The 13673-nt window shown below is 49.7% G+C and overlaps 1 protein-coding gene across 1 annotated transcript in view; it reads left to right on the top strand.

The window, feature by feature from the left end:
* CCDC78 (coiled-coil domain containing 78) overlaps positions 1–13673 on the top strand; it is a 68323-nt gene that overhangs the window by 10541 nt on the left and 44109 nt on the right. Inside the window, exons 10-12 of the mRNA XM_039490972.1 lie at positions 575–653; positions 1549–1674; positions 2919–3130. Of these exons, the coding sequence (XP_039346906.1) occupies positions 575–653; positions 1549–1674; positions 2919–3130 (417 nt within the window). The remainder of the gene's footprint in view (positions 1–574; positions 654–1548; positions 1675–2918; positions 3131–13673) is intronic.

Raw genomic sequence — 13673 nt, 5'->3', positions numbered from 1 at the left:
TGCCCCTTTGAAAATTGGAGCCTAACTGACATGCCCAGGATTACACAGAAAGTCTGTGGCAGAGTATGAACTGAACCCAGGTCTCCTGATTCCCTGTGTCTTGAGCATATGATCATTCTTCCTTCCATCAATAGGCAGAGACTGAGGAGCTCAGCCCATGCTAGGGGAAAGGCTGCTACTACAGGGAGTTTGCTCTCCCTGTCACATTAGCAGGCTTGGGATGAAATTTGCCTTTGGTTTCAAGTGAACTGAGTTTGATGGTCTTAGCCTAGCATACAGTGGTCCACAGTTGGCAGAATCTGCTTAGGAGATACCTGTACCTGGATATCAGACTTGTTTGGGCTGCTCAGCCTTGAGGACATAAATTGGCAAAGTTGCATGGAGTTGTGGGGTAGGACAGGTGCATAGCTCCTGTCTATGCTTTTTATGGCTCTAATCAATACTATTGGTTCCTTGCCTTAAGTACTACAGTATGCCAAATGGCCTGGACAGTATTCTGGGCCAATGGAGCAGCCATTGATGGATGAGCACCTCAGTGATTAAAGTGAACATGTCCCCCATTCTGTGTATGCAGGGTGGCAATGGGGAAGGAGCTGCAGCAGTCCAAGAGAGTGATTCGCAATACTCAGCACAAACTGGTGGAGCAGTCAGTGGTAAGATCCCTAGGACCCATCCTCTAACACTGTGACTCACCTAGATTGTCAGCTTCTTCTTTGGTTGTACAGCACCATACACTAGCAACTTGGCGCCAATAGCAAGATAGGTGAGGCTCTGATCTGGAAGTCTCCCCTCCATGAAGTCTTGTCAGCATCTCATTCTGCAGGGGGGCTTGATCAATCTCAACTTCTGTTTCTGATAGTAGGGTCAGACTATATCAAGGAGAAACGCCTGTGTTCAGCACATTTGTGTAGCACTATGGAACAGGGCCAGCTCATCCTCCATGGATGTGTCAAGTTTTGTGCTTCTGTCTCTAGGAAGCCAGAAACTGCCAGTTCCTCTGGATAAATGAACCCCCTTAGTACCTGGAAGATTCCGTTCTTCAATACTAAGGGGCCATGTAAATGAGTTGCTGAGTCTTAGTCCAAGTCTTAGTTATTGAACAGCTCTGTGCCTCAGTTTCCCTATCTATAAAATAGAGGCAATAAGAATTTCCTCCCTCACAAGGTTCTGAGGCTTCATTCCACAATGCTTGTAAAGTGTTTTGAGATCACCAGAGGGAAGGTGCCAATGAAGTGCGCGTTTAGTGCCCAGATTCTTTGGGGGATGGGCAGCATAGAAATATGTGCAGTAAACATTTCCTGAGCTGTTCTGGGATGACAGCAGAATCTTCCCTCCCTCTCTGGCCCTTATGAACTGTCTCTTGTGGTCCCTTATGCCCTGCTTTTGAATAGTGCCCCTTTCCTGAGAAAGTGGACTGTTTGAAAATAAAGTTTCTAAGTTAACCTTCCTTTTCCTATTGAATACTAGTGATTAAAGCTCAGCTGGCCAATAGGAGGCTCAGGGAAGAGCCTGATTCCTTGGGGTGACTGTATGCTTCCTGTGCTGTAGGTGCTGCTCACCTCTCAGAGCCAGCTCAAAGAGGCGGAGGTTGAGAATTCCCAACTGCAACTTCAGCTGAAGGAACTGAATGAGGAATATCGCTGTCGTCTTACTCAGTACATCAACGACCTGGCGGTGAGGATCCCTGCCATGTATGGGCATCTGCATTTCCTTTCTTTGGGTTTAGTTATTCCTTCTAGTTTTACAGGGCAGACATTTGAGTTTGGGTACTGCCCACTGCTCTCAAACCACTGCTGTTTCCCTCTTCGAGCTGCAGGCTAGTGGAATATGCAGTGCAGTAACACCACTCTGTCTAGTGGCTGCTCCCTCTTTATGAAAGTCTAACTGTACATTGCATGTGTTCTGATTGCAGCCCATGAGTCTGGGGGCAGGAGTACCCAAATCATTCCCTGCCCCAGATTTCCCATGTGACAGCCCAGAACAATCACCGAGTCTCTGCCATGTCTCTCTCTCAGTCAAGTTATTTTAATTGCACATTCATTTTATTTATTATGGCTACTTTTCAACTGGCTTCTAAACCCAGTGCCCTGGAAATCTCTCTCAGCAGGCCAGACTGTGCCACTTTTGATTTCACAGTGTGCTGACTCCATGGTCTGTGGTAAAAGAATCCTCCTTTTGTTCCTCCGGGAGGAACCACTGACACCCTGAATGATCCATGGCCCCTTCACCTTTCCTGCTGTATCACAGAATCTTGTAACGTGAGTGGCCTAAGGTTATTATGGGAATACATTACTCTGGCATGCAACCAGTCTTGCAGAGGATCACTGAGGACTCAGAGCACTGGAGAAGTGTCAAACTTCATGGCATAGGACCTACACTGATCCCTGAGTACATTCTGCAGGACAGTTCATTGAGAAAAATTGGCCATATCTTGGAAGAAATCTGCTAGTCTCTCCACCCTAGGTAGCAGTACAGAGTCTTTGCCAACAGCTCCAAGAGATCACAGTGTGGTGATGGATCAAGAGAACAATTGAAGGGAACCTTTGCTAAGAAGAACAGTTCCGTTTCTAATAAGAGCTCTGTAATTTTCTGAATAAACAAGGAGTCAGAGATAGTGTGTCCTAATGGAGTGAGCAGAGGAATAGAAGCCAGCACTCCCACCTCTGCCACTGACTGTGTTTCCAAGGCATTAATGTCTCTGTGCCTCATTTTCCCTACTTGCTAGACGCTAGTTAGTTTGTACTGCACTTACTAACTGGAAAGTGCTGTAAATGTTAAGCATTCTGATGATGATGCGTTCTTCTGTGTACCTCCATGCAGGACAGGGAGTAGCCATCCTAATACATTGGTTGAGTGTCTTAGGAAACAGCCATTATCAATCAGTCTGCTTGAGCTGATTTCCTTCTCTGTGTTTAAAGGAATATATGGACAGCAAATCAAATGTTTCTAAGGGGCCTAACAAAGTACCAGCTGACCATGCTTACATGAAGCGCTTTGTGGATGGCATGCTGAAGGACATCCGGGCTGCCCATAAATCTCGGGAGGAGCAGCTGGCTGGAGCTGTGCGTGGTTACAAGAAGCGCATGCAGAACCTTGTCAAGAGGCATGAAAACCTGCTGATTGCTTATAGGTAGGTCAGGGGGCTTTTGAGTCTTTTCTGTAGCCATGAAAGGACATCATCCCTCTAAAGCACCCAGGTAAGGATGACTGCTTAGAACAACTTGGGCTCTATAATCCTTCAGAGCAACACCACACCATCTTCCATTAATAGTGGAGAGGCAACCAGAGGCTAGTGATTGGAGCGGAGAATTTGTGGTCTGGAGACTTGGGTTCTGTTTTTGACTTGCCAAACACTCTCTTGAAAATCAGGAGCAAAGTGTCTCAATTTATGCACCCCAAATTTGGACTTTTCTCAAAATTCAGGCATTCTTTGTGCCTTAGTTTCCCCCTATGTAAAATGTGAATTAAGACACTTGCTAAACTTTGTAAAGCTCTATAGACAAGAGGTGCAGTACAAATGCACAGCACTTACCATATATACTCATTCATAAGCCGAATATTTTTGGTAAAAAAGTGACGCATCAAAGAGTGGTGGGTCGGCTTATAAACGGGTCTACACCAAAATTTGATTATTTTAAACTCTATGGACTCATTGAATTGAATATCTAATACATTGTCGTTTTGTTTACCTGGAGCGTCTGCATTCATGGAGCCCCTCAGCTCCCATTGGCTGGGAACGGGGAACTGCGGCCACAGGGAGCTGAGGGGCTCCATGCCTGCAGACGCTCCAAGTACACAAAATGTCCCACCAGCGGCTTACCCTGACAGGCCGGGAGCCAAAGTTTGCCGACCCATTTATTGATGTCAACACTGCAGCCTTTTAAAGTTTCAAAGGCTTTGTTTAATGGACTAGATTGGCATGAAATAGACCTCCATAAGTTTCGAGCCAATATAAAAATATAACGTGCAGAATCGATGGAATCTCTAATAAAATTGAAATAGCCTGTTATCATAGAATATCAGGGTTGGAAGGGATTTCAGGAGGCTATCTAGTCCAACCCCTTGCTCAAAGTAGGACCAATCCCCGGACAGATTTTTGCCCCAGATCTCTAAATGGCCCCCTCAAGGATTGAACTCACCACCTGGTTTAGCAGGCCAATGCTCAAACCACTGAGCTACCCCCCCCCCCGACCTTCAGACATGCTAATCTACAGGGCTGCTTTGAAATAAATAAAGAATAATAATAATTTGACAGTGATAAAGCAGGTGACCTTCCTATATAAAGTCCTACAAAATCTATAACTACAATAATAATAATCTATTTTCATACTAGTATTTAAAATGAACAACAGTGAAATCAAAAGAAAAGTCTTCGTATCATGCAGCGCTCAAATTTAAAGTTGTTGAATATGCAGAAGCAAACAATAATTGCGCCACTGCTCGTGAATTCCAAGACATGCCAAGAAGCAAGAAAAAAATGTCCAACGAGGTGCGCTTCATTTCTGAGCTGGAGAAAGATCTCAATAATTGGGTTGTTGAATGTCGACAAAATGGGTACATTGTCACTAGAACTGGAATCCGTCTGCATGCTCTGCAAATATCGAAAGACGACAAATACAAGTCAGTAAAGCCGTCAATGTTTGTCGCATCAGCGGGTTGGTGTACTCTCTTCATGAACCGTCATGATCTCTGTCTTCGTCAGCGAACAAAGATAGCGCAAAAGCTGCTGAGAGATCTGGAAGAAAAATCGAATCTTTCCAAAGGTTTATTATAAAATATCAAAAGGAATATGCATTTGAACTGTCACAAATGGGAAATATGAACAAAACACCGATGACATTTGCTCTCCCGCGCAACAGAACGATAACAGGTGTTTGTGAAAATACAGTTTTAATTAACTGGCCATGAAAAAAATCCATTTTACAGTGTTGTCAGGGTTCCCTCCCAACTCTAAACTGTAGGGTACAGATGTGGGGACCCGCATGAAAGACCCCCTAATCTTATTTCTACCAGCTTAGGTTAAAAACTTCCCAAGGCACGGATCCTTCCTTGTACCTTGGATTAGGTAATGCTGTCACCACCAAGTGATTCAAACAAACCATTTAGGGAGGGCCACTTGGAGCCCTACCTTCCCCAAATAACCCTCCAAGCCTCTACACACCTTTTCCTGGGCAGGCTTAAGAATAATCCCCCAAGCCCCTACACCCCCTTTCCTGGAGAGGCTTGAGAATAATATCCTTACCAATTGGTACAGGTTAACACAGCCCCAAACTCTTGGATCTTAAAACAATAAAAAATTAATTAGGTTCTTAAAAGAAGAATTTTAATTTAAAGAAAAAAGGTGAAAGGAGTACCTCTGCAAGATTAGAATGGAAGATAATCTCACAGGCAATCAGATTAAAAACACAGAGGGTTTCCCTCTGGGCAAAACTCTAAAGTTACAAAAAGAAAACCAGGAATACCCTCCCTCTCAGCACAGAGAAAATTCACAAGCCAAAATAAAAGTCAATCTAACACATTTCCTTGCTAAATACTTACTAACGCTATAGGAGTTGGATTGCTTGCTTCTTTGATCTTGCTCCGGCCAAAGCTGCATGGAACATACAAAACAAAAGCCTCCCCCCCACCCCCTTGATTTGAAAGTATCTTGTTCCCTTATTGGTCCTTTGGGTCAGGTGCCAGCCAGATACTTGAGCTTCTTCTTCGAGTGATTGCTTGTGTGTATTCCACAGTAGGTGTGCGTGCTCACCACGTGCACCGGTGCCAGAAGTTTTTCCCTTAGCAGTACCCGTAGTGGGGGAGCACCGCTGCGACCCCTAGAGTTGCGCCTCTATATCGTACTATAAGGGGAGCTGCACACTCCCCCCCAACCCTCAGTTCCTTCTTGCCGCCAATGAAGGTAGTCGGAACTTCGTGCTCCAGCTCTGCTGTAGCGCTTCTAGCCTTAGTAGTACAACTCTTCTTCGTAGATTGCTTTCCTAGTTAGTTGCCTGGCTTGGGGCATGCCTCGTGCCCCAGGCTTCAAGTCGTGCGACTCCTGTCACAGTTCTATGCCCAGGAGCGACCCACACTCTGTGTCTTCGCTGTCTGGGTGAGACTCACGTAAGTGAGCACTGTAAAATCTGCAGATCGTTCAAGCCTCGAATGAAGCGGGAAAGAAATATGACTCCAGGCCCTGCTAATGGAGTCGGCATTGGCCCCGGCATGCCGACCTGACTCGGTGCCGGCACCGCGTCATCGGTGTGGAGCGAGGCTCCATCCACCAGTTGGCACTGCTCCCCTGCCAAGAAGCAAGGGAAGACTCAGCAGCACCGAGAGAAGGACGGGGGTGAGGCCAGACCCGAGTTGGGCAGCCCACGATCTCCCTCGGGAACCAGACCTCCGACTCGCACTGAGTGGAGTAGTCCGGTCCCGTCTGCATGTGCCTCTCCTGCATTGAGAATGCCGTTGATGCCAGAGGCAGCACAGGCAGCGCATGACATCCTCGCCCTTCTGGTGCCAGGTGTGCCGCCTGAGGCAGGCCCCTGATCCTGAGGGAAGCCACTGCTGGGAGCTCATCAACCCTCCCCAGTCCGGTATAGCCCCCACTCCGAGGATCTGATACCTACCCGTTCTGAGGGGCCATCCTGGAGCCTGCACCAGACTTCCACTCCGTTGGCCGATTTGCCTGAGAGGGAGTCTCGAGGGTCCTCCACTACCTACAGAGGTTGCAGGCACCAAGACAAGAGGCATCGATGTTCCTCTTCCCACTGAAGCTATAGGAGCAGATCTCGATGCCATCAGCACCGACACTCAGATTCAAGTGTTCGCGCCGACAGACGTCATGCTCGGAACGCCTCTCAACCATCATCGGCACTTAGGCGTCGTAGCCATGGTTGCCGGGGGGAATCTAGAAGCAGCACCTCCGACAGTACGTCTTCGTCGTCGAGGTCTCAATCTCGAGGTCGGCACTAACACGGCCGTGGATGTTCCTGACGCTCGTACGACACTATGCGTTCCTCAGCAACTTCGGCTTCGGCACCCAGCCGCCCATCCCCAGGCCGTGCTGCCCCCATGATCAAGCGGCTCCGCTCGGTCTCCAAGAAGGTCAGTGGCAAGGGGCACCTATGCAAGGGCAGTGGTGTCAGTGGGCACCGTGGACCCAATTATCTGCACCGGTGAGACCCCGTTCAGTGGCCAGGGCATCACAGGTACACTCTATGTCCCTGCCTCGGCACCGGGAAAAGTCAACTGGTACCAAACCAGCGGCACCACACCCGGGCTCAGACTTGGGGGTTGAACCACTGGTACTGCCCGACACCCTGGGGGCAGAACCAGTCCCCTCACCAGCACCGAAGGAATCCATAGCGGTGCCACCATCCACCCTACAGCAAGATTTTTAAGGCTCACCAAGAGCTCCTTAAGTGGGTGGCCTCGAATCTCCAGCTTCAGCCTCAGGAGATGGAGGAGCCATCGGACACCCTGTTCAACGTGTTGTCCTCCTCGGCACTGGGCCGTGTGGCCCTACCTCTCCACCTTGGGGTGGCCAACATATCCACTTAGCTTTGGCGAACCCCGATCTTCTTGATAGATGTCTTCTAAAAGACATCTAAAAAGGCGGAGAGAAAGTATTTTGTGCCAGCACCGGCACCCAACTCTCTGGTGGTGGAGTCTATACACCACCAAGAGAGGCATGGTCAACCCACGCCCACCCCCAAGGATAAAGACGCCAGGAGACTGGATACCTTTGGCAGGAAGGTTTATTCATCGGCGAGCTTCCAGCTCAAGGTGGCAAGGTGGCAAACCAAGCCCTACTGAGCTGGTATGATTTTAACTTATGGGGGTCCCTGCCAAAGTTTGAACCTCTTCTCCGAGAAAGGGACAAGAGGGAGTTCAGAGCCTTGGTTGATGAAGGAGCGGTGGGGGCGAAAGCGGCTCTTCAAGCGGCTTCGGACGCGGTGGATACAGTGGCCTGTTCGATATCCTCGGCCATTTCCATGTGCAGGGTGTTGTGGCTCTTGCTGTGGGAGCTGTCCGCGGAGTCCCAGTCCCTCATGCAGGAGCTGCCCTTCAACGGGAAGGCCCTGTTTGCAGATCAGACAGACATCCATCTGCATGGGATGAAAGACTCCCGCACCACCCTGCAGACTCTGGGCCTATATGTCCCGCCAGCAAAGGACAAACCCAGGCCACAGACCTTGGCCCCTCCAGCTAGAGGCAGATATGAGCCCTTACCTAAGAGGCCGAGGGAGCAGAGACGCAGGTCCCAGCGCCAGTCCCGCTCGGCCACGCGACCTGGCCCCTCAAAGGGGAAGAGGCGCTTTTGACTCTTTGTGGGGGGTCACTGGGCCTGTTGCCAGGGAAGCCCCCCAGTTAATAAAGTTTTTGTGTTCTGCAACCGTTTATCTGCCTTCCGAGTGCAATGGTCCCATATAATGTCGGACCAGTGGGTCCTCAGCACCATTTCCAAGGGCTACATGTTGCAATTTGCTTCACCGCCCCCCCCCCCGCCCCTGGAGGTCCTCAGGGGCCTGGAGCACGCCCTCCTTTTAGACCAGGAGGTGATGCACCTCCTCACCCTGGGCGCAGTGGAGAAGGTATCTTGGGAATTCCAGGGCAGAGGGTTTTATTCCCAGTATTTCCTGATTCCAAAGGCACCAGGCGGGCTCAGGCCCATCCTCGACCTGCGGAACCTCAGCCAATTTATGGTCCATTACAAGTTCCATATGGTTTCCCTGGCATCTATTATTCCATCCCTAGACCCAGGGGATTGGTTCGCAGCCCTGGACCTCCAGGATGCGTATTTCCACATCCATATTTTTGAGGGTCACAGGTCCTTCCTCCGCTTCCGGGTAGGGCGGGACCACTACCAGTTTACGGTCCTTCCCTTTGGCCTCTCCACGGCCTCCAGGGTTTTTACCAAATGCATGGCGGTAGTGGCAGCCCACCTCAGGAGGAACGGGCTGCAAATTTTCCCTTACCTGGATGATTGGCTCCTCAAGGGCAAGTCTTGGTCCCAGGTGCAGGCCCAGATGGAATTTCTGCTGGCCACTTGCAAGAATCTAGGCCTAGTGGTGAACGAGGACAAGTCCACATTAGTGCCGGTTCAGCGCATACACTTCATAGGAGCACTGTTAGACTCGGTGGTGGCCACGGCCTCTCTCTCACCCGGGACAGGTTCGAGACACTCAGAAGTCTCATAGCTTCAGTCACAGCCTTCCCCGTGACGACAGCAAGGGTGTGCCTTCAAATCTTAGGCCACATGGCAGCATGCACCTCTGTGGTGCAACATGCCAGGCTCAGAATGAGGCCCCTCCAACTCTGGCTGGCCTCCCAGTATTCTCAGGCCAGGGATGACCTGGACAAGGTGGTCACGTTACCTCCCAACGTAGTGGCCAACCTGCAATCGTGGTCTCTCCCGAGCAACATGTTAAAGGGATTCCCTTCCGAGAGACCCCTCTCTCACTAGATCTGGTGTCGGACGCCTCAGAGCTGGGATGGGGAGTCCATACGGGGAGCTTCCAAACCCAGGGCAGCTGGTCAACCTCAGAATTGTCACTGCACATAAACGTCAGGGAACTCAGTGCGGTACGCCTGGCATGCATAACTTTCAGCCTGCACCTGTGGGGAAAGATGGTCAGAGTCCTCATGGACAATATGGCCACGATGTATTACATCAACAGGCAGGGGGCACGCGCTCCTCGGCCTTGTGCCAGGAAGCCCTGGACCTATGGGAATTCTGCATAGCCCATGATATCTCTCTGAGGGCTTTTCACCTACCCGGCACTCGCAATACGCGAGCCGATCACCTCAGCAGGGTTTTCTCCCACCAATACGAGTGGTCACTCCACTGGGAGGTCGCCAGGCAACTCTTCCGAGAGTGGGGAGCTCCCCAGGTAGATCTCTTTGCTACCGCCCAGAATCATCTCTGCCCCCAGTTCTGCTCCAGGACCGGGGTGGGCAGGGGGGCGATCTCAGACGGGTTCCTGATTCGGTGGTTGGGCCACCTGTTCTATGCCTTTCCGCCATTTCCCCTGATGAGCAAGGTCTTACAGAAAACGAAGGCAGACAAGTCGAGGGTTATCCTCATAGCCCCGGATTGGGCCCGGCAATATTGGTATGGAACCCTCCTGCAGCTTCTAGTGGCCCCCCCGCACAGGCTGCCACTTCTGCCGGATCTCCTCTCCCAGGAGGGGGGGGATGCCTCCTTCATCCCAACCTGGCCGCACTTCATCTGACGGCGTGGCTGCTCCATGGTTAGACAAGGAGGAAGGGAGGTGTTCAGAGGATGTCAGGCAAGTTCTGCTGGAAAGCAGAAAGCCGGACACACGATGGACCTACCTGGCCAAATGGTCTAGGTTCTCTAGGTGGGCGAGAGAAAGGGATACTTCCTCATTATCTGCATTGCTCCAACTCATTCTCGATTATCTCCTGTCCCTTAGCTCCCGCCTCGGTCAGGGTACACTTAGCGGTCATTTTGGCTTTCCACCCTCCGATGCATGGTCACTTGGTATTTTCCCATCACATGACATCCCGGTTTTTGAAAGGACTGGATCGGGCATTCTCTTACGCCAAACCTCTGGTCCCGCTATGGTACCTGAACCTAGTGCTCTCCCGCTTCATGGGTCCCCCTTTTGAACCCTTGGCCACGTGTTCCTGGTCCCACTTATCATGGAAGGCGATCACCTCAGCCCGCCGTGTCTCAGAGCTTACGGCCCTAACCTCGGAACCCCCGTATACGGTCTTCCACAGGGATAAGGTCCAGCTTTGCCCACACCCTGCTTTTCTGCCAAAGATGGTCTCGATTTTTCATATGGATCAGGACATTTTCCTTCCGATACTCTATCCTAAGCCCCATTCTTCTGATGAGGAACGACGCCTACACATGCTAGATGTGTGTAGGGTGCTGGCCTTTTACCTAGACCGAACCAGGCCATTCCAGAAATCCCTGCAACTTTTTGTTGCATCAGCCGAATACATGAGGGGGCAACCGGTTTCTACCCAGCAAATTTCCCACTGGATCACCTCGTGCATACGCACATGTTACGACCTGGCAGGGATTCCCCCGCCGCCTATCGTCAAGGTGCATTCTACGAGAGCTCAGGCCTCGTCGGCTGCCTATGTAGCTCACGTCCCTATGCAGGACATTTGTAGAGCTGCCACATGGTCCTCTGTCCACACCTTTTCATCGCACTATTCCTTCGTCTCCCAAACACGAGATAACACCAGGTTTGGTAGGGCAGTACTCCATCCCAGAAACCCTTAAATTCCTACCCACCTCCATCAGATATAGCTTGGAGTGACCTATTGTGGAATACACATGAGAAATCACTCGAAGAAGAAAGGACAGCTACCTGTTCCGTAACTGGCATTCTTCGAGATGTGTTGCTCAGGTGTATTCCACATCCCACCCTCCTTCCCCTCTGTCAGAGTTGTCTGGCAAGAAGGAACTGAGGGTGGGGGGAGTGCACAGCTCTCCTTATAGTGCAATATAGAGGCGCCACTCTAGGGGTCGCAGCGGTGCTCCCCCACTACGGGTACTGCTAAGGGAAAAACTTCCGGCACCGGTGCATGTGGCGAGCACGCACACCTACTGTGGAATACACCTGAGCAACGCATCTCAAAGAACATCAGTTACGGAACAGGTAACTGTCCTTTCTTAAACCTTTACAGGTAAGAGGATTGGTGCCTCTGGCCAGGAGGGATTTTATAGTACTGTATACAGGAAGGTTGTTACCCTTCCCTTTATATTTATGACACGCCCCCCAAATCACAGATAGTGTTGGACAGCCAGTTCCACACTGGTTATGATTTCTTCCTGGAGCTCTAGGAGAAAACAGAGTTAATAAGACACATGTACCTTTAAATATCCTACTGACTATATAAAAACTAACTATTTTTCACATTTCAAGGACGATTTTAACCATTTGATTCTGGGACACTTTCATGGGAGAGTGTATCAGCCACTTTGTTAGAAGCTCCCAAAATGTGTTGTATTTCAAAATCAACATCTTGGAGAGCTAAACTCTACCTAAGAAGTTTTTTGTTATTGTCCTTGACGGTATGAAGCCACTTCAGCACAGCATGGTTGGTTTGTAGTTGGAAATGCCATCCTCAAACATATAGGCGTAGCTTTTCCAGCGCGTACACAATGGCGTAACATTCCTTTTCACTGATTGACCAGTGGCTTTCCTTCTCAGACAGTTTCTTGCTGAGAAACATGACAGGATGGAATTCTTGATCTTGTCCTTCCTGCATTAAAACTGCTCTCACACCACGCTCGGACGCATGTGTGGTTACTAGAAATAGTTTGTCAAAGTCTGGGGCCCTTAGCACAGGGTCAGACATGAGTGTCGCTTTAAGCTGGTTAAAGGCCTTCTGACATTCATTAGTCCGCTGAACTGCATTTGGCTGTTTTGTTTTGGTTAGGTCTGTCAGTGGGGCGGCGATTTGTCTGTAGTGCGGTACAAATTGCCTGTAATATCCGACCAAGCCTAGGAAGGATTGGACCTGTTTCTTTGACTTTGGACAGGCCACTTTTGGATAGCATCCACTTTGGCCTGTAGGGGGTTAATAGTTCCTTGACCCACCTGGTGTCCAAAGTAAGTCACTCTGTTTAGGCCTATTTGACACTTTTTAGCCTTAACATTTAGTCTTGCCTCCCTTATGCGCTTGAAGACTTTTTGTAGATGCTCCAGGTGTTCTGCTCGTGAATCAGAAAAGATGGCCACATCATCAAGGTAAGCGACTGCAGATTCTCCCAATCCCACTAGGAGACCATCTACAAGTTTTTGGAAGGTGGCAGGTGCATTTCGCAGCCTGAAAGGGAGCACATTAAATTCATACATCCCTGCATGGGTGATGAAGGCTGACCTTTCCTTGGCGGGTTCATCTAGCAGTACTTGCCAGTACCCCTTGATTAAGTCTAAGGTAGAGATGAACTGGGCACGTCCCAGTTTCTCCAATAGCTCGTCTATGTGTGGCATTGGATAGTTGTCTGAGCGAGTTACAGCATTTAGTTTACGATCCCAATCATTGAAGTGCTCATTTACAAATTTATGTATCATGGCCCCCAAAGTCCCATTAAACTTCTCCACCAGGACATTTGTTTGATGGTGGTAAGGTGTGGCAACCAAGTGGTTCACCCCATGAGCTTCCCACAGGCTTTTCATGGTCCCTGTCAGGAAATTAGTTCCCAAATCTGTAAGGCTGTCGGAGGGCCAACCTACCCTGGCAAAAATGTCTGTTAATGCCTGACACACAGTTTTAGCCCTGGTATTGCTTAGAGCTACTGCTTCCAGCCATTGGGTAGCAAAATCCATGAAAATCAGTATGTACTGCTTTCCTCTCGGTGTCTTTTTTGGGAAAGGACTGAGAATATCCACAGCTACCAGCTGAAATGGAACCTCAATTATGGGGAGTGGCTGGAGAGGGGCTTTGACCGGTCTTGGGGTTTTCCCACTCTTTGGCACACCTCACAAAACCGGATGCCAAGTAGAAACATCCTTGCCCATTCCCTCCCAGTGCAATGACCTCCCCAAATGGTCTTTGGTCCTGTTCACCCCAGCATGGCCACTAGGATGATCGTGGGCTAAGCTCAAGAGCTTTATCTGGCACTTAGCTGGAACTACCAACTGTCTGTGAGGATGCCAGTCTTCCTGGTGCCCACCAGAAAGAGTTTCCTTATATAAAAG

The sequence above is a fragment of the Mauremys reevesii genome, linkage group 10 (assembly GCF_016161935.1).
Source record: "Mauremys reevesii isolate NIE-2019 linkage group 10, ASM1616193v1, whole genome shotgun sequence".
Taxonomy (NCBI): domain Eukaryota; kingdom Metazoa; phylum Chordata; order Testudines; family Geoemydidae; genus Mauremys; species Mauremys reevesii.
The sequence above is the reverse complement of the archived record's forward strand: the minus strand, read 5'-3'. Positions and strand labels throughout refer to the sequence as shown.